At 38.3% G+C, this 21,139-nt stretch overlaps 3 protein-coding genes across 3 annotated transcripts in view; 2 read left to right on the top strand and 1 right to left on the bottom strand.

The window, feature by feature from the left end:
• LOC114243932 (N-acetylneuraminate lyase) overlaps positions 1 to 21,139 on the top strand; it is a 275,732-nt gene that overhangs the window by 38,865 nt on the left and 215,728 nt on the right. The window lies entirely within an intron of this gene.
• On the bottom strand, positions 1,699 to 9,120 carry LOC114243963 (N-acetylneuraminate lyase). The gene is made up of 7 exons (XM_028175632.2): positions 8,962 to 9,120; positions 7,960 to 8,080; positions 6,982 to 7,127; positions 5,876 to 6,050; positions 3,526 to 3,665; positions 2,654 to 2,828; positions 1,699 to 1,956 (listed from the first exon to the last, which is right to left on the bottom strand). The coding sequence occupies exons 1-7, from the start codon at positions 9,031 to 9,033 to the stop codon at positions 1,802 to 1,804; spliced, it is 984 nt and encodes a 327-aa protein (XP_028031433.2). The 5' UTR covers positions 9,034 to 9,120; the 3' UTR covers positions 1,699 to 1,801.
• Positions 12,150 to 20,499, top strand: LOC114243964 (N-acetylneuraminate lyase). The gene is made up of 7 exons (XM_028175633.2): positions 12,150 to 12,285; positions 13,596 to 13,725; positions 14,301 to 14,446; positions 15,849 to 16,026; positions 16,539 to 16,678; positions 19,148 to 19,325; positions 20,267 to 20,499. Exons 1-7 carry the CDS (start codon positions 12,220 to 12,222, stop codon positions 20,416 to 20,418), a joined length of 990 nt encoding a protein of 329 aa, XP_028031434.2. The 5' UTR covers positions 12,150 to 12,219; the 3' UTR covers positions 20,419 to 20,499.

Here is a 21,139-nt window from a genome sequence, read left to right as displayed (position 1 = left end):
TATAATTTTTCTTGTATTTTTTTTTATCCTTTTGTTTTCTCGCAAACGCTTTCCTTGTGTGACGTCAAAATTAAAAAAAAAACACAGACAATTTCTTAGTTATACGATTTAAGAATTTATTATAATATAAGTTTTTAAGAATTTAATTCTCTGCAGAGTTGTAATTGTGATTAAAGCATTGATAAAATCGTCGTTGAGCGATAATTTACAGCTTATTCCAGATGTTTTAGTTTAAAATCATACTGAATAATATTTGTTTGTTATTACGTGTATAAATTATGTTAACAACGCGTTGTGCTTAGCACTCTTAATAATATTTGCATGAAACGTCATTAGAATTAGTTAAGTGTTTTGTTTGAAGTGCATTAAAATATGTATCTAATTTAATGTGGCATTTGAAAAATAACAACATTCATCTGATAAAATATGCAAAATAATATATTATAATCTACCATTTCAAGGTCGTTGATATTACACGTAAGATTAAATATTTTTAAGACATTTCGCGCGTGTTTTTTTTTTTTTTTTTCCTACCTAAGCTGATAGCCTTGAGAGGCTATATCAGCGTCGCCTTAACTAGTAGGTGAGCTCACGGGGCTCAAGCCTGATGACGTTGCTAACACGAACTCTAGCAAGAGCCGTGCTTCGCAGAATCTACCACCGGATCGGAAACACGACCCACTGAGAAAATTCGGCGAGAAATTCAGTGGGCTGTTTGAGGGCTAATTTACTCGTCGAGCCCTTCGTCGCAAGCGACGGGTTCGACGAGAACGGTGACCGGTACTTGAGGTACCTAAAAGCACCGTTAGTGGAAATGACGTACTTTTTAGAGAAATCTCTATTACACTCGTAGTTTTACGTTCTAATTTTTAGTCATTTGAAGTCGCTTTTTTTAAATTTTATTGCTCAGATATCTGGAGGAGCTCACAGCCCACCCGGCGTTAAGTGATTACTGGAGCTCATAGACATCTACAATGTAAATGCTGCCACCGACCTTAAGATTTGAGTTCTAAGGACTCAGTATAGTTACAACGGCTGCCCCACTATAGTCCTAATATAATTTATGCCGACATTAAACAACAACGAAGGGAAAACTTCCAGAAAACGAACCTATGATTTGTGTAGTTGTAGGTGTTTATAAATATCATCTCTCGATAAATGCAACATTTGACGCTGGAGCCAGTCCCCATCGACGCCTTAGACGCATCCTTACGGATCCATCAGATCCATTAACCTCAGTAGTAGACACCTTCTAACACTAGGAGTAGGCTTAGGGATCCCGGTAACCGTACTCATTGAACTCAGCAAAGGGTTCGACGTGCAACCTAGCCCATACATGAGCCCGCTGGGTTTCTCGCCGGATCTTCTCAGCGGGTTGCGATTTCAATCCGGTAGTAGATTTATTCGCGTAGCAGCTGCTCTTGAGTTGTTAGGTTGCCTTTGGAGGCGTTCAGGCAGCTGTTAGCAAGTCCTGACCCTCATGGCTGAGCCTGTTCTCGCAAACCGGTCTTGGTAAAACTGGAAAGGCCTTCGGGCCACCAGTAAGTCTTTCTTCACAAAAAAAAAGCAATTTGGCAATTTTTTCAGCGTTTAAACTCATTTTTATTTGTACTTACGTATGTAATATGATAGCATAGTAAAAAATCTTGTCATAAACAAAAGGGCTGGTCTGAACGAATATAGGATTTAAATAATGGCTGTCAGCAAATTCATTAAGTTTATTGGATTTGTTTTCTTCTTTTTTTTACATTTAATGTTAATGAAAAAAAGATTATCACTGCACACTTTATTCTTCGAATTATTATTGTTCAATATATTCAATGTCGTTGTCATTAAGGATTTCCTTGATCTCCGTGATGTCCCTATTTGAGAGTGCCGGATGCGGAGCTCTCATACCGCCCAAGCTAATACCGGACGTTAATTCTGTGGCGGCCTTCAACGCGGCGATGGAGTCCCCTGAAATGTAATCAGTTTAAATAAGGTCTTTAAAATAGGCAAGGTTTTTTAAATAAGATTTTAACTAGCATACGGCCGTCGACAAGGTCAAGGATAGGAGGTAGGAGAATCATCAAAGAGATCATAATAACTACCCTCAATAATGAGGAAGGTAACGCGAGGGCGAAAATGGCAGTATTCATTTACGTAATGAACGTTTTTTTGCCCTTGTAGGCAGACGAGGATACGGCCTGATCTGATGGTGAGTGGTTATCGTCGCTAACAGACGTCAGCAATGCCAGGGGCAGAGCTAAATCGCTGCCTATAGAGTACTATTGAACACTACTTATTTGAGTTTCATTGCGTGTTCGGAGCCAGCAGATTAGGTATCTGTCCTGCCCACTTCTGGTGTCAAACGGACATCTATCCCAATTTTAAGGGTGCAACAGTTTTCCCCCTGATACCCTAATTATTAATGACGCCAAACCCATGTAGTATCAACATACAACCAGGTGTCACGTTAAGGCATCTAGAACAGTAAAATGACAGTTCCTCTCTTCTTTAACCCACGTCCATCCAAGAGTGAGTGTAGGTCTCTTCATATGCGCTTCATACTTTTTGGTCTCTTGCCTTTCGCGCGACAGGCCCCACTCACGTTCAGAGTTAAATACGAACTAGTTGATTTCAAAGTGCCCTTAAGTCAGAAAAATCCTTTTACCTTGCTCCATAACGAGACTAGTGATGTGATTTAGCCTGTCCTGTGTCTCTGAGGCAGCATCACTATCACCGCTATTGCTGTAGTTCCTGATCTCACGAATGAGTTCCGGCAAAAAGTTTAATATTGGGGTAATATAAGAGTTAAAGCCCATGTACATGGCCCCGGCGACCGCAAGCTGAAAACAAGGTTTGGCGTTTTGTAGGTTTTATTTAAATAAAACATTTAAGGTTATTCTTCAAACTGGAAAGGAAAGATTGGAAAGGAAAGGCCTACACTGCTAATAGTGTCTTCGGCTACCATCTCTCCCCCTCTAGTTTTACCGCTGGAGTCACTAGTTCTGGAGTGGGTATTACCATTTCACCAATTTCTGCCGCGAAACATTTGTGCGTTCTTCTTATCTTAAGGGTGGGGCAGCCGTATCCTATTGTCATACTGTTGATGGAATCGTTTTTGTTTCAAGACAGATATCGACGTTCACTTTGTGACGTATATATGAACTGTTAGCCACTTAATATGACACATTGCCTTGTGCGCACTTATGCAATTAAAAAAAAAGCATAGAGGTAGAAAGTCATGCAGACTAAAAATACGGGAAATTAGACATGAAAACAAATAGTATTTTTGCTTTTACTCGTACATATTTACAATTTATATTTCATGTATATGATGTTCATGTTAGTTACGCATCTCCTAAAATATAAAATTTGGCCTATATAGGCGAGGACAGCAAGGAATGTGGGATTATTTGGGATAGATTAGGTCACGCATGCTTCTTCAGCAAAGTGTTGATGTTGCAAAATTCCACGTTGCTGTACTAGACAGAGGCCAAGCGGACCGGCTCTTCATTAGGGTGATTCAATAATAAAACTCACATGTTTGTTCAAGAAAAACTCCTGGTCACTTCTGATCTCTGCCTCGGACGTGATGAGCATAGCGTCTCTAAAGCTGCCCCTCATACCTTTGAAATTTTCCACTTCGTTTGATGCCCTCTCGAAGTATGGGGCCATAATGACTGCAAAGTCACACTTTATAAGACAAAACTGTGCCGGTGAGTATAGGTAATCCTAATTAATCTATCGCTCCGCTAGAGATAAGTCGGTAGGATTATTAAGCGATTGGTAAAAAATAAAAGGTCCATTAAACTCTCCTAGCTCTATGTTCGTATAGTAATAAATCTTCTTCTATATATATATATAAATGAATTGCTGTTCGTTAGTCTCGCTAAAACTCGAGAACGGCTGGACCGATATGGCTAATTTTGGTCTTGAATTATTTGTGGAAGTCCAGAGAAGGTTTAAAAGGTAGATAAATATGAAAATTCTCGGAATTAAATAAAAATATCAATTTTCTTTTTCCTTTGATGTGTTTGCCCCGTCGGACGGATTCCGTTTGTTTGTTTCAAGTTTATTTTATATAAAAGTTTAGGTCTTTTGTTTATCGATTGAGGCCCTACGATGTCTGCCGGGTCAGTTAGTAATAAATAAATATATATTTACTAACAATCACGCCACGTTAACTGGTCCCGTGTTAAGTTCGTAAAGAACTTGTGTTACAGGTACCAGATAACGGAAATTTAATGTAAGATTTTTATTATACACATTATATATATTATATATAATATACATCTATAACCCTGGAAAAGACATTTTATATTTATAATAAAATATCTTCCCTTAGCGGGATTCGAACCTGCGACCCCCTTGTGTAGTGACCATGTCACTTACCATTTCACCAGACGGCCGCATTTTATTAAGACTTGTATCTAGAGTTTGGATAACAACGTTTTCTTGCGGCTCGTGTCCTACGCTGTTCTCTGTCCACCTGAGCTTCGATAAGATCTCTACCTTTAAGTAGAGTTACAAATTCTAGTGGTGCTTTTTTACGAAGCAGCTTTTTTAGTTGGCTTATATGGCAAACGAACTTTCGGTTTGGTGTTAATTGATTACTGGAACTTTTGTTTTTTTTGTAATTAAATAAAGTCGAGGTTTCAATTCTAATTTGTACCGACGGTCCCATGGTTCGAACCGGAACACATGACTGTTTCGTGGCAGAGATAAGCAAGAGAATGATGCGAGCTTATCATCAGTCTTAGTATCTGTAAATGCTGGTATAATACTTAGAGAGCGCTACTGCTTATTGCCGCCATTGAATTCCCTAGTTGTCTTCCATGCTGGAGTCATGGTCCAGACGGCTGGCTGATTCTTCGGCCGGTCGTAGGACCGTCGAGGCGATTCGCCCGGTCCTTGTGGATTGGGTGAATCGTGACAGAGGACGCCTCACTTTCCGGCTCACGCAGGTGCTCACTGGGCATGGTTGCTTCGGTGAGTTCCTGCACCGGATCAGAGCCGAGCCGACGGCAGAGTGCCACCATTGTGATTGCGACTTGGACACGGCAGAGCATACGCTCTTCGCCTGCCCCGCATGGGAGGGGTGGCGCCGTGTCCTCGTCGCAAAAGTAGGAAACGACTTGTCGTTGCTGAGTGTTGTGGCATCGATGCTCGGCGACGACGAGTCGTGGAAGGCGATGCTCGACTTCTGCGAGTGCACCATCTCGCAGAAGGAGGCGGCGGGGCGCGTGAGAGACGCACAATCCCGCCGCCGTCGAGCGGGGGCCAGGGAGGCGGATCTCGCCCAAACCCTGGCCCTCTAAGTGTTTCGGGTCCCCCCTCACATGTCGGTCTGGGGACCGGCGAGGGGGCCTAAGAAGACGACGTGCAAGCTGCTCTGCACGCGTTTTACGCAAGAGCATCCGGGTGATGGAAGGCCGGCTATCCTTGACCCACGCTGGTTCTGACCCAGCGGGGTATTCCGTAGGATAGCTCACTCTAACCGGCGCCATCTAGGCGGGCTCCGGATAGCCTGCCGACCGAGAGGGCTGGTGGTCGTGGCGCCGACGACCGCCAGTCCGGCGTCCCGAGGGGGAGGGTGATGGGAGAGATGTGCTCCGCACTAAACGCTTCACTTTCCCCCCTTTGCCTCTTCATGAGTTCTGTCTCATGCGAGGTTTGGACGTTGGTTGTTGAGCGACAGGAGGTTTTAGTCAGTTCGACTCTGACATGCTCCGCCCTTTATCCCCAGTGAAGGGCGGAAGTCCGGCGATTTCCTCATGACCAAAAAAAAAAAAAGTTTTCTTCCATGGATAAAGTCTTTATGGAAAGAGATGGGTGGGGCTAGTCTAAGACGAGACCTCTCAGCAAACACTAGGAACCTGATTAAACTTACACAAAGCTGCTATATTTGGATTCGCAATCACGTTGTCGTAGTATATAGGCAGACCTCCAGAGCAGCACGTGAGAAACTCTATATATCTGGTGAAGTCTTCAGGGGTTTCTGGACTGTAAAACGGTGGTGGTAACGCTAGGATGCCATCAGCGTCTTTCGATACTGCATAACGGACCTTGAACAAAGAGAACCTGACGTCACTATTAAGTCTATATCAATAAAATTTTAATGCCGGTGGTGATTGGTGAACGCGTTATGTGAGAGTCTTTCGTAGTTTTGTGGTGTTAATGGCAGTATCAGGAGCCCACCCGGACATAAAAATAAGCATACCTATCCCCATTCTGCCGTACAGTAGGACAGTCGTTATACTGTACAATTGAGACATTCAACCAAGGCTCCAGTAACCAATTAGTATCTACTGGTACGTCAGCTCGTATATTATTTTTCTTGTCCTTTTCTTAATATATAGGTTCGGCGCAGCGTGTCCTCCTTTTTGATTCAGCTCTGTGATGTATGTACGTCTTTGCATCCACACTTTTCTCTGACGTATCATCATTCACACCATTTTTTATGTATCTATCACCGCACAGATGTCCACAGCTGGACAAGGGTCTCACCAAAGCCTCGCCAAAACGGCCGACAACAGTCGTTGTAACGGTCACACAGTTTACCAAAATTCTATTTAGGAGGAGGAAGGAGGGTTCCTTTCTACTTTCGTATTCAGGGTCTTTTTGGCACTCTACGTATAACATACCATGATAACTTTCACTGGTGGTAGGACCTCTTGTGAGTCTAGACGGGTAGGTACCACCACCCCGCCTATTTCTGCCGTGAAGCAGTTATGCGTTTCGGTTTGAAGGGTGGGGCAGCCGTTGTAACTATACTGAGACCTTAGAAGCTCATCTGGGTGGCGCATTTACGTTGTAGATGTCTATGGGCTCCAGTAACGACTTAACACCGGGTGGGCTATAAGCTCGTCCACCCATCTAAGCAATAAAATAAAATAAAAATCTTTCCACTCTTTGTATTTTCTGTTGTAGGCCTGTCCACAATTAAGATAATCGAATTGCTAGCTTTAATATGAGAGTAAAAAAAAAACATATTACCAGTTCAATGATGTCAGGTGATGGTACTCCTCCTACTTGCAGCATGACCTTCAGGCCGAGAGGCTTAGATGCCGCCACCCAAGCGTCCAGCAGTTCCTTTTTTTCTCTTACACTGAGGTTGGAGCTTTCGGGGATGTTTGCAGCCACTGTTGCAAGAGATATTTTTGATCATACTAGTAAAATATTTTGTTTAAGTTTATTATGTATATTCCTTTTTATATTGTCCATATTATATATATTCATTCTTCTTGTTATTATCATTATATAATTATGTATTGTGTATGTATATCTATATACAGAACAAGAACAGTCTTCATTGATGGAAATTAAAAAGTTTATAGTTTATTATAAGTAGGTATACTATTATGTTGTGCAGGGTTAGAGTCCATGGTAAAAGAACTCGTGGACAGTTATGATACCCTCTGGTGATCCCTTTACGCTGCCACCGATTTGTTATACGGAATTGAGATAATATCTTTTAAAAAAAGTTTTTATTGATGAAATAGACATATCAAGATTTCACGACGACAATGACGGCAAACGTGCCGTGTGGACTAGTCAGTCAGTCCTATTTAGAATCCCGAATCCCGAATAGTATCAGCACTTATGATCCTTTATTAGAGAACAATCCCCTCCCTTAATGGAATTAGGAATAGGATTGACTAGTCAGTCAATAAGTATCAGCACTTATGATCCTTTATTAGAGAACAATCACCTCCCTTAACGGGAAAGGTGAGGATGAAAGCAAAGCTAGGAACCAGAGGGTATCATAACAGGACGAAGCCCCATACACTGGACTGATCAAGCGAAAGACCTTATCAAAACCCCACTAAACGAGTGCGTGCGCCAACTATTGAGAACAGCTGTCAAGGCTTTAATAAACAATGAATCCACATGACTACGACTGCCCTGCCAAGTGCAACCGGCTATGATGATGATGATACTGTTATAAGTTCTATAAAATGTGAAATTACGTACCCACTACACCATCTACGCCTTTATCCTTTAAATATTTGGCATAATCTGGTATCACGCTGACATTGACTTGGTACTCCGAGTTCAGCGGAGTGAAGACCGGACAGAATAATCCTTCGAGTTTCTGGGAATGTATAATTCGAGGATTATTATTTTTGAAGTTATACTTCTCTAGGCGCGTTATGAAAAATTGATGAGAGTGAAATTTTACGATGCGCGCGCATCGTGACACGAAATTAACAGAAATGAAGTTGCCCACTAAACCGCTCATTACAATACGACCGACGTAACTTGGCGAGTCTGAATATAGCCGCAGGTGAGCTCTCTGAACCGTACCGAGAATTACCGAATTTATACGATGTCAAGAAAAGGGATGTCCAATATGCGTGTTTGAGGATGTTGTCTAATCGATTTTTTTTCAAATTGATTAAAATTTAAATAAAAAAAAAGAAATAAATTTAATAAAAATAAAGTATAAGTTCTTACGCGCGTACATAAGTACACGCACCCTTTTTTTGTTAGAATGTTTGTTCGAGCAACAACGCAATTACTACGGGATTCATTTTGATGGAAGTAGGTTTGAGAAATCAAAAGCTGAAAACGCTTTGATTTCAAGGTTGGGGGATGAAAAACATAATGTTCCCTTTTACTTTATACATGCATATAATATGTTTTACGGTTTTAATCGCTGTGATAATAGAATGATTAAAACAAAGGCGAAAGCTTCTGATAGTGTCGGTATTTTTAATCATTTTGATTTAATCAGGTACGTCAGTCACGCGTTTCTCTTTGTAGGATGGGCCGTCGTTATACATTACATCGGAGACCTTCTGTCTCAAGGTGGTTGGTGGAATTTACGTCTTGAAGTCCATGGGCTCGGTCTATGATCACTTCTAGATTGCTTTAATTAGCTCGTAATACATTTGAATTCTGACATTTCGTTTTTCCTATTGTAGATTAGATTTTATTAGGTACATATTAGAACAGAAAATAGCATGAACTTACTTGTGTGGATGCGTGTTCTATGCTTCCCACTAGCAACAGACAAAAAACGAACAATACGAACGTACGCTTCATAATAATTCTTTAGTCAAGGGCCCTATATGAATTCCCCTCAGTTCGCAATTACATGCACTGCCTTTGTGAAGGTTCAATTAACTTGATTCTTATTTTATACGATTAAAAATAATTGGTTTTATCAAAATGTTAATTATTAGTATTGGTTGAAACATCCAAAGACCGATATATCTTTTTTAATTGCTTCATGTTGTATCCGTGACATAATAATATAGTGATGGATTTAAACACTTCAATTAGAATGATTCAAATAGAAGTATTAATAATAACTTTTTACCTCAAGAAGCAGTAATTACTCTTCTAATTCTTTTAGGAATATTAAATAATTGACAAATTTATATAGGTATGATTTGTGAATTATTGTGTGTTTGTGAATTTGCTAGTGTGAATATAGACTTCGTGAATTTTTAGTTTCAAATTAAAAGATATATAATTTTTCTAATGAAATACGTACTTAACAAATGTTCACGATTGACTTCCATGGTGAAGGAATAACATCGTGCAATAAAAATCAAACCCGCAAAATTATAATTTGCGTAATTACTGGTGGTAGGACCTCTTGTGAGTCCTCACGGGTAGGTACCACCGCCCCGCCTATTTCTGCCGTGAAGCAGTAATGCGTTTCGGTTTGAAGGGTGGGGCAGCCGTTTTAGCTATACTGAGATCTTAGAACTTATATCTCAAGGTGTGTGGCGCATTTACGTTGTAGATGTCTATGGGCTCCAGTAACCACTTAACACCAGGTGTGCTGTGAGGTCGACCACACATCTAAGCAATAAAAAAAAAGACATCCATAAAACAAAATATTAAAGGGAGCAATATTAAGAAATTTATATCTGTTTTATTGTATTTTCTTTTTGTGTACAATAAGTATAAAAAAAAAAAAAAAAGAACCAAACGCTATACAATAAATTTGCATTGTCACCCATCATCGGTGATAAATTTTGACTAATCCCCTTGCTGTCTTAGCAGTGGAGTTCTTGACTGGATATTAATATTAGTTTTATCTTTGGTTTCCGGTATTCGTTGATACAAACTATACTCGAGAGCAATGCATGCGGGTCACCTAAAGAAACCTGTAAATCTTGGAAACTAAGAATGCTGGCTTAATAAAATAAGCGGTGTTCATTGGACAATATAATGCCCCTTCAATGAAAGCAATAAAATTTATAAGTCACTAGATTTTATTTACTCAAAATTACATAAAGAAAAAAAACTGCTGATCTCGCCTTAACCTTTTAAGGTTAAGGCGAGATCAGCGTTTTAACGTAAATAGGAAACATGACATTTTTTTACGACAATATGATTTTGACAATGACCACAAAAAATGCGAGATCAAACCGCATTTGTATTGTGTCATGTCGTATCGTGTCGTGTCGTATCGCATCGTGTCGCATTGTATGGTATCGCATTGCATTGCATCATACTATTTCCGACCTTTAGAAATACCTCACAGTTTTGGTGGTCACGAACGCCTAAGGTGTTATTAATCGACAATAAATGAATATTGTGTTAATTGAGTGGTCATTCATTATCATTAGGAGTTCCGTCGGCCACTACCGCACCGCAGATTTGGTGTGCTTAGAGTGGGTTTTTTAACGCTCTCGATAGCGTAAAAGTTAACGCAAATTTGTATGGAGTTGGAAGGTTTTTCTACGTTTGCCGCTAGGGGCGCTGTTCCAACTGTCTACAAATTTGAGTTAACTTTTACGCTATCGAGAACGTTTAAAACTCGCACTAAGCACACGGCTGTCTAGCTCGAGGGGCTGTATTAGTTATTCACTGTATACTGATTAAATATAAATTAAATTTATGTATGTGTATAATAAAAATCTTACATTTATTTCCGTTATCTGGTATCTGTAACACAAGTTCTTTACGAACTTATCACGGGACCGGTTAACGTGGCGTGATTGTTAGTAAATATTTATTATTATTATTTATTTATATTTATTTAAAATCTTATTAGTTAAATAATATTTTTTTAAAAATATATTAAAAATACAATTTTTAAAAAACACTATATAAAAATAGATTGCCGCTGATGGCGGTGTCTACGACACAAGCCTCCTCACAATGGGTGCAGTATCGAGGATAACTGCTTTCTGTATTAGGCCCTTAACCCAGCTGGATAACGAAAGTTTCTTGAGATGTTGATCGAAACTTTTCGCCATCAAGCCCTGTACCGACACAACTATTGGAACAATGATGGTTGAATCAACATGCCACATGGCGGTAGTCTCGTGGGCCAGGTCTAAATATTTTATTAATTTGTCCTTTTCTGCCTTCACGAGGTTCTCGTCATGAGGAATGGTGACATCAACCAACACTGCTCGACGCGCAGATCGATCTATTATCACAATATCAGGTTTATTGGCTACAATATACCTATCCGTGATAATAGATCGGTCCCAGTAGAGCTATTTATTATTATTATCTATATATATAAAAAAGAAACCCGTTTTCCGTTGTCACGACATAACATGAAAACGGCTTGACCGATTTGGCTTATTTTTTTTTTGTAGTTTTCTAATACTCTGTACAAGGTTCTTACGGAAACAAATATTAAGAAAATCTCTCAAAAATATTGAAAAATATACATTTAATTTTGCATATTTATTTGTGAACTAGCGACCCGCCCTCGCTTCGCTTCGGAAACATTAAAACACAATTGAAATAAAAAAAAATAAAAAAAGTAAAAAAAAAAAAAAAAAAGTAGCCTATGTTCATCAGGGACAATGTCGGCTTCTAATGGAAAAATAATTTTTCAAATCGGTCCAGTAGTTTCGGAGCCTATTCGAAACAAACAAACAAACAAATCTTTCCTCTTTATAATATTAGTATAGATATAGACTATTCCACGCGGACGAAGTCGTGGGCAAAAGCTAGTTACTGATATATATTATTATTGTATTGTCTTCAGAAGTCTTTAAGCCAAATTTCGTGATATTGCAAAAATTTTAACCAGGTACCTGAGTGTTTTTTAAGCGCTGCACTCACATTCATCTTTCTGTGCTATCTTCATTACTTTATTTAATTAAGAAAGGACGTGTCGTTTCAAGTTATGAATGTCTTAATGATAAGAAAACGAATTAATTGCTTGTGATAATCATTCTGTATTAACTTTGGGTATAAAACTACAATTACTCGAATGATAATTTTCAGATGTAATCGAATTTAGTCACGATGATTCGTTTTCTTTTTTCTTTTTTGATTGTGCTAGTGAGTATATCGAAAGAGGCGTACGGGCAGGTAAATATCAGTCAATATTTGAAATAAAATCGGAAGGGATGATTTTTGTTAAAGTTCAATAAAAAGTAATCAACGGAGTAAACCCTTTTTTTATTGCTTAGATGGGTGGACGAGCTCACAGCTCACCTGGTGTTCAGTGGTTACTGGAGCCCATAGACATCTACAACGTAAATGCGCCACCTACCTTGGGATATAAGTTCTAACGTCTCAGTATAGTTACAACGGCTGCCCCACCCTTCAAACCGAAACGCATTACTACTTCACGGCACCCGTCCGGACTCACAAGAGGTCCTACCACCAGTAATTACGCAAATAATAATTTGATAATAGCAACTGATGTCTCAACCAACAAATAAATATTAACAAATATATTCGTTTAGTATTTTTTTTCGTGTTAATGATAATTAAAATTTAACACATTCAATTAATTCTTTTAACGCAGATCTATGCAGATTTAGCTTTTTGTTTCATAGTAATATTCGTAACTGACAATAGATGACAGCGCGTGTATTTATCATAAGACATGATTCATGTACTCATGTCATGTTCTCATCAAATTAAATTATATTAGTAAAGCTATAAATATGCTTTAAGCATTAAAAGAAGCGTGATTGTTTATTCTCTTTGGCTATCACTATACTGATTTACTGTATCTTTAATGACAATTACACTTAAAGAGGAAACTCAAAAGGTGCGACAAGACGTCATGCACTTTTTCAAATTAACTGGCGACCGGATATTAGCGACTAGTGGCTGTCCACTTTGTTTTAAATTTAATTTATTAATTATATTCGAGGTCTTCGTGGCCTAAAGGATAAGACGTCCGGTGCAATCGTATCTAGCGATGCAACGATGTTGGAATCCCGCAGGCGGGTACGAATTTTTTCTAATGAAATACGTACTTGACAAATGTTCACCATTGACTTCCACGGTGAAGAAATAACATCGTGTAATAAAAATTAAACCCGCAAAACTATAATTTGTGTAATAAGTGGTGGAAAGACCGCACAGGTAGGTACCACCACCCTGCCTATTTCTGCTGTAAAGCAGTAATGCGTTTCGGTTTGGAGGGCGGGGCAGCCGTTGTGACTATACTGAGACCTTAGAACTATATCTCAAGGTGTGTGGCGCATTTACGTTGTAGATGTCTATGTAACACTAGATGGGCTGTAAGCTCGTTCACACATCTAAGCAATAAATAAATAAATAATAATAATAATATTACAGTAAGCATATTGGATGCAGCGTTCTTTGATCGATCGTTTTTTGACTTTAATCACGTATGCTATTTCTGTTTTTATGGATTTTAGCAAGAAGCCCTTTCCGGAATGTACAGTCCCGTGTTCACTCCATTTAACACGTCTAGTGGAGAAATCGACCTATCTGTCATTCCCGAGTATGCGCAGTTCTTGAAGGATGGCGGAACTGATGGGGTCTCCGGTACGTAAACCACATATAGAGTAAGCTAGCATAGGTAGAATCTACTATTTTCCATAGACTGCTTCACCGTAACGTCAGTGGGTCGTGTTTCCGATCCGGTGGTAGATTCTGCGAAGCACTGCTCTTGCTAGGGCCAGTGTTAGCAACACTCCCGTGAGCTCACCTACACGTCAAGCAGAAGCTGAAATAGCTATCAGCGTAGGTAGGAAAAAAAAAACTTAACGTGTTTCAGTTTCAAAGCTCAGCCAGTTTAAAATACAACGTAGCCACTACATAATAAAATTCAATTTGAAGTTGTCGTGGCCGAAAGGATAATATGCCCACTGTTCTCGTGTTGACTTTGCTGGTGTTCAAATCCCGTGGCCAGTGTGCTTAGTACGAGTTTTTTAACGTTCTCGATAGCGTAAAAGTTAACTTCAATTTGTATGCAGTTGGAACAGCGCCCCTAGCGGCAAACGTAGGCAAACGTTCCAACTCCATACAAATTTGAGTTAACTTTTACGCTATCGAGAACGTTAAAAAAGTCGCATTAAGCACACACTGGTCGTCTAATTAATGCTGTAAATTTCTCGCAGTGGCCACGCTTACCGGGGAGGGCTTAAGTTTGAGTGTAGATGAAAAGAAAAAGCTATATGAAGCTTGGGTGAATGCAGCCAGGCCTCTGGGTCTCAAAATTATCGTTCAAGTAGGAGGAATACCCGTGCCTGATATCATTGAACTGGTAATATAAATTAATATATAATAATAATATTGAGGGTGCGAAAGGCTATATTATATGGTTTAAGCAACATTTATCTTTGTAATTAAAGGTCCTTTTTATTTCATTTTGGTATTAGTATCAACAATTCAATGTTTTTAATTGAACTTCAATTATGTTTAGCATATTGAAATAGCTGAATAAGTTTTACTGTCATGATATTTTTTCAAAATTTTAAATTTTAAACGATTCTCCTGTAAATTTGCATAAATGTCCCTTAAGCCTTAAAGTAGCCTGTCACCTCTTGAGTTATAACCTTTATAACAATTTAATTTAAACTATTTTCTAAATTTAATCTCACGTTTTTAATATAATTATATTATTAAGTCATAATATGTAGCCGACTTAACCTAATAGGTGTATGGCTCTAATAAAGAATTAAAAAAAAAAAACATAATAAAAATATAAAATGTAACGTAATATAATTAGAGATTAAGCCGTAATGGCAGTTTTAATTATCTCGAATAAATAATTCTTTATAAATAATTATTTATTAGTAGTATCTCAAACGAAAAACGGGAAAGCGCCAAAACGGAAGAGGTTAAGTTTTTTTTTTTTTTTATTGCCCTTCTATGCAGACGAGCATACGGCCCACCTGATGGTGAGTGGTTACCGTCGCCCATGGACTTCAGAAATGCCAGGGACAGAGCCAAGCCGCTGCCTACCGTTTAATACTCTCCACAAGCCTCGTTTGAAGAAGGACATGTCATAGCGCTCGGGAAACACCGTACTGTTTAATTATTTGTGCGCACGCCGTGTTTGTATCATGGTTGTATTGACGTTGTTTGTATCTGTCATGAAGCAATCATGAAATTGTAGGTTTCATACTTCAGTGTGAAGTTGCCTTTCTGTGAAAACTTCATACAAGTATCAGAACGCAGACCTACCAAAACTCCAAATAATATTCCAAAGCGACACTGCACTCTAAAGAAAACGTTACATTTCCCGCGCTTATTGATTTAACACAGATTATGTCAATTTTTAATGTTAAGCATCTTAATATACTTTTTAAGCTATTGCATAGCTTTTATCGCGGGCTTTGAGCGCGGCGACCGAATCAAGAAATTCCGTAACGAAAATAAAACACCCCTCACTCCGCCTACCATGTAGCGTATCGCATCGCATGCGCGTCATGAAAAGTCTGCCCATCTCTATCTCGCGCTGTCTAGCTTACGAGTGTGAAGGGGACAGTTAATGTTTTGCTTTCGTTAATGTTTATAAATTTATCGTGGTCTTATTTTATTATTATTGTTTTTAATATAAAATTATTATTGTCTAATTATAATTGCATAAGTTGATAAAAAATGCAATGCAATAGCTTTACCGCGGCAGTCCCCGAGTGCCACACGTGTTTTTTTTTTTCCAGACACATTTTGCTGTCAATATAAGTGTGGACGGCATTCAACTTCTTCCACCGCCTTATTATATTATAACGAATTCGGACGAGTTCGTTGCCTTACTTGAGATAGTGGCCGAGAACGCTGGCGACCTACCTATTTATTACGATGATTTTTACGAATATACACTCGAAGAAGAAGACGACTGTAAGTGTTTTTATGACTAAACATTATAGAATAGTCAAAGAAGTGAAGCTTTTATTGGATACTAGCTGACCCGGCAGACTTCGTAGTGCCTCAATCGATAAATAAAAAACCTAAATTTTTGTATAAAATAAACTTAAAACAAACAAAAGGAATTCGTCCGACAGGTGACACATCAAAGGAAAAACAAAATTGTTATTTTTATTTAATTAATTTTAATTACCGGAAGTAGTCCTTAGAAATCCTAGACCTTAGAACTTATATCTCACGGTGGGTGGCGCATTTACGTTGTGGATGTTTATGGGCTTCAGTAACCACTTAACACCAGGTGGGCTGTGAGCTCGTCCAACCATCTAAGAAAGAAAAAAAGAAAAAAAGTAGAATGTTGAAATTATAGGCTATGATTTCTTTGAGTTCATTTTTTCGTAAAGCATGTATAGGTACAAATGGTAGTTGAGTCCAGGTAACCTTAAAGCTTAAATGGCGTTTTGGATTAAGCTCTACGTCTATTCCAGTTTCTCTACAATCTTACTTCGATTCGGCCTCTAGGAGAGTAGCGCAATTCAAGGGCATGGTCGGTACATTTAGGGTCGCAGTGTATGCATCTCTAGAAAACGACCCGAGAAGCGACCAGACCATCTTTATTTATAACCAGGTAAGTTATTGCGAAAAGCAGCGTCAAAGATGTCGGAATCGTGAATTTCAGGGATACCGTCGTAATATTATTATGATGATATTTAATGTCTGTGTTGTATATATTTGACATATTTTGTGTTTGAATTTGAGACAAGAGTTCTAAGTCTCCGTGTTATTGGTATGGTCGCATTGTTCGACACATCGGCGACAAAGAGGTCGACGTGCAACCTAATCCATGCATCAGCCCGCTGAGTTTCTCGCCGGATCTTCTTAGCGGGTCACGATTCCGGTTCGGTAGTAGATTCATTCGCGAAGCAATTGCTCTTGAGTTGTTAGGTCTCCTTCGGAGGCGCTCGGGCAGTTGTTAGCAAATCCCACCCCTCTTGGCTGAGTCTTTGCTCGCCCACCTGTCTTGGTGAAGCTGGAAAGGCTTTCGGGCCACCAGTAATCTTTCAATCATAAAAAAAAAAACATCGGCGTCTTACTTTTTATGCCGAGATAAACATTACAATGAAAAAAAGAAAATATATGATAAACAGTAGGAGATAATAGTACTTAAGTGCTTAGTCTGTGTCTATAAAGTACGGTTTGATTTACCGTTGTTTTTTTTAATTGTCAATTTAAATTTCGGACGTTTCAAATACCGAAGAATGTTAATACTAGTACAGTATGTTATACATATCTATATATTAATACGTGAAGCAAAAACTTTGTATCCCTTTTTACGAAAATTGCGCGGACGGAAGAGTATCAAATTTTCCACACTTATAGAGAATATAGGGAAGAAGTGCACAATGCAATTTTTTTTTTAAATAATGCATAAAAGGTACATTAAATCAATAAAGAAAACATTACACACACTACATATCATATTGACGCACACACGCATGCATACTTTTGTTCTAATCTAATATTGTTTGTCTTTATTAATATTTTTTATAGTATAGTCTTGGCGAAATTTGTGATTATAGAAGTATGAAATACAATCATAATAGTGTAGAAACTTACAATTCCAATTAATTATAGTCGAATTTCGACTACTGCGGGACCTCTAGTATATATTAATACGTGAAGTAAATAAAAACTTTGTATCCCTTTTTACGAAAATTGCGCGGACGGAGGAGTATGAAATTTCCCACACTTATAGAGAATATAGAGAAGGAGTGCAGAATGTTAATATTTTTTTAAATTATGCGAAAAAACATTAAATCAATTAAAAAAAACATTACACACACTACCATGTATTTGAACGCACACACGCATGCATACTATTTATTTATTGTCAAACTTTTGTTCTTGACGTCTGTGGTCAAATTGAGAATAGATTTAAATATTGTTTGTCTTCTATACTAATATTATAAAGAGGAAAGATTTGTTTGTTTGTTTGTTTCGAATAGGCTCCGAAACTACTGGACCGATTTGAAAAATTCTTTTTCCATTAGAAGCCGACATTGTCCCTGATGAACATAGGCTACTTTTAAAAAAAAAAAATTATTTTATTTTTTTGGTTTCATGTGTGTTGCGAAGCGTTTTTTGGTTTCGTGTTTCCGAAGCGAAGCGAGGGCGGGTCGCTAGTTATTAATATTTTTCTATAGTGTAGTCTTGGCTGTATTTGTGATTATAGAAGTATAATAGTCTTTGAAAATAGAATCATAATAGTGTACAAACTTACAATTTCAGTTAATTCTAGTTGAATTTCGACTACTGCGGGACCACTAGCATATTATAATAACATAGAAAAAATATATTAAAGAACAAGCTAGACTGCATCTTAAATTAAATGTCAAGCAAGCAACAATAAGCAACAACTAGATATATACAGTACAGTACCCGTGGGAAAGAGACGGTGAATTTTTGCTTCGTAGATCGTTATACCTGTCGCACATTACCTAATTGACATTTGGTTTCCATAGACACCGGATCGTTGATATTTCGTCGCACACAGGTGACACAGGTAACGTTTCCTACAACAAAAACAAAATTAGACGACTGTCTCTTTCTAGGTATCGATGTGCAATATTTATTGCCTAGTACTGTACAGTTAATATCTATTTAGGACGTATAGTCATTTGAAGTCGTCGTGGCCTAAAGGATAAGACGTCCGGTGCATTCGTGTTGGGCGATGCACCGGTGTTCGAATCCCGCTGACGGGTACCATTTTTTCTAAAATCTAACCCGCAAAGCTATAATTTGCGTAAGTACTGGTGGTAGGAACTCGTGTGAGTCCGCACGGGTTGGTACTGCCTATTTCTGCCGTGAAGCAGTAATGCGTTTCGTTTTGAAGGGTGGGGCAGCCGTTGTAACTATACTGAGATCTTAGAGCTCACATCTCAAGGCGGGTGGCGGCATTTACGTTGTAGATGGGCTCCAGTAACCTCTTAAAATCAGGTGAGTTGTGAGCTCGTCCAACCATCTAAGCAATAAATAAAAATAAAATAAAAACTTGGTACACATATGTATAACACATTGTGCTTTTAAATTCCAACAGCCAAATGTTGAAGCCGCAGCTTTCATGGACTGTAATTCGTTCATGCTACCGGCAATGAACATTTTTCCGAGCCTTTTCAAGCAGATCGTCGACCTGAGCTCTAACGGAACTAGATCAGAAGAAGCTCTCGCTCTTCAGGACAGATTGAACGATATCGTCTACGAGATATTAGACAAAGGTGAGAAGTATGTTGTTTATTTATTTATCTATACGCGAAGCAAAAACTTTGTACCCTTTTTACGAAAATTTCGCGGACGGAGGAGTATGAAATTTCCCACACTTATAGAGAATATAGAGAAGGAGTGCACGATGCTAATATTTTTTTTAAATAATGCATAAAGATACATTAAATCAATAAAGAAAACATTACACACATTGCCATGTATTTGACACACACACACACACACATATGTATAAATACTCTTTGTTGATTGTCAAACTTTAGTTAATGCTTAAAGTCTGTGGTCAAATCGAAAATAGGTTAATATTGTTTATCTTTAATTTTATTTGTCTATAGTGTAGTCTTGGCGAAATCTGTGATTATAGAAGTATAATATAGTCTTTGACAATATTACCATAATAATATTCAAACTTATAATTTTAATTAATTATAGTCGAATTTCGATTACTGCGGGACCACTAGTAGATTTAATTGCACAAACAAAAAAATAAGTACATGACAGATGTCACCTCAGGGTGCAATCGACAGTGCAATAGTCGACAACATCTTGAAATTAGAAAAGTAAAAATACAAAGAGTACATAATTTTAAGAAATATGAAATTCAGAATAACGCTTTGCCCGCTGATATAGTCTCTCAAGGATAGCTTTTATATATTTATAGGTACTAACTATACTACATTGAACTATATAACAATACTAGCGACCCGCCCTCGCTTCGCTTCGGAAACTGTAATTTATTATTGATTTCTTCACTGTTTAATGGATGTTATTATACATATAAACCTTCCTCTTCAACCACTCTAGCCATTAAAAAAAACCGCATCAAAATCCGTTGCGTAGTTTTAAAGATTTAAGCATACATAGGGATATAGGGACAGAGAAAGCGACTTTGTTTTGTACTATGTAGTGATAATGATTTCTTTACTGCTTCCTTCAGGAGATGATGTAGCAACGTTAAAAGCAGCCGCTGAACTGGTATCAGGGATTAAGCTTGGCGGCGTTCGTCCTCCAATGCGTGCGTTATCCAGGACGACGTACATGGAGATCAAGGATATACTTGAAGACAATGACGTCGAAACACACGACTAGAGCGCAGCTCGACAAGTGAAAGCGCATTGTGTGAATTGAATGAGTTTTACTACATAAAATAATAAATTAAAATAATATTTTGTCGGATATTTTTCATTTTTTTGGATGGTTTCAAGTATGTGATCCTGATAAAAAAAGTATTAATTTTTTGCTTAGATGGATGGACGAGCTCACAGCCCACCTGGTGTTAAGTGGTTACTGGAGCTTATAGACATCTACAACGTAAATGCGCCTCCCACCTTCCAAAATTGGAAGTAGTTTGCTGAAAATAATTTTTAATGACTTCGAAACGTCTGATCAACTTGAAAATTTGCAGACGCATCAATGAGCGATGATAAGACAATTTTATAATTTTGCTGTAATATCCTGATTAGTATCAACTAGATAATTGATAATTCTGATTAGTATCAACTAGACATACACTACTAGATAACTAGTATAATTGATCATTACGCAATAACTAGATTGCGTAATTACTGGTGGTAGGACCTCTTGTGAGTGCGCACGGGTGGGTACCACTACCTCGCCTATTTCTGCCGTGACCCAGTAATGCGTTTCGGTTTGAAGGGTGGAGCAGCCGTTGTAACTGTACTGATACCTTAGAACTTATATCTCAAGGTGGGTGGCGGCATTTACGCTGAGATGTCTATGGGCTCCGGTAACCACTTACCAGTTAACAGCTTAGTTAGCTCGTCCACCCTTAAAATTACGTATTTTCATT

This window comes from Bombyx mandarina, chromosome 25 (assembly GCF_030267445.1).
Source record: "Bombyx mandarina strain Sakado chromosome 25, ASM3026744v2".
Classification (NCBI taxonomy): Eukaryota; Metazoa; Arthropoda; class Insecta; order Lepidoptera; family Bombycidae; genus Bombyx; species Bombyx mandarina.
The sequence above is the reverse complement of the archived record's forward strand: the minus strand, read 5'-3'. Positions and strand labels throughout refer to the sequence as shown.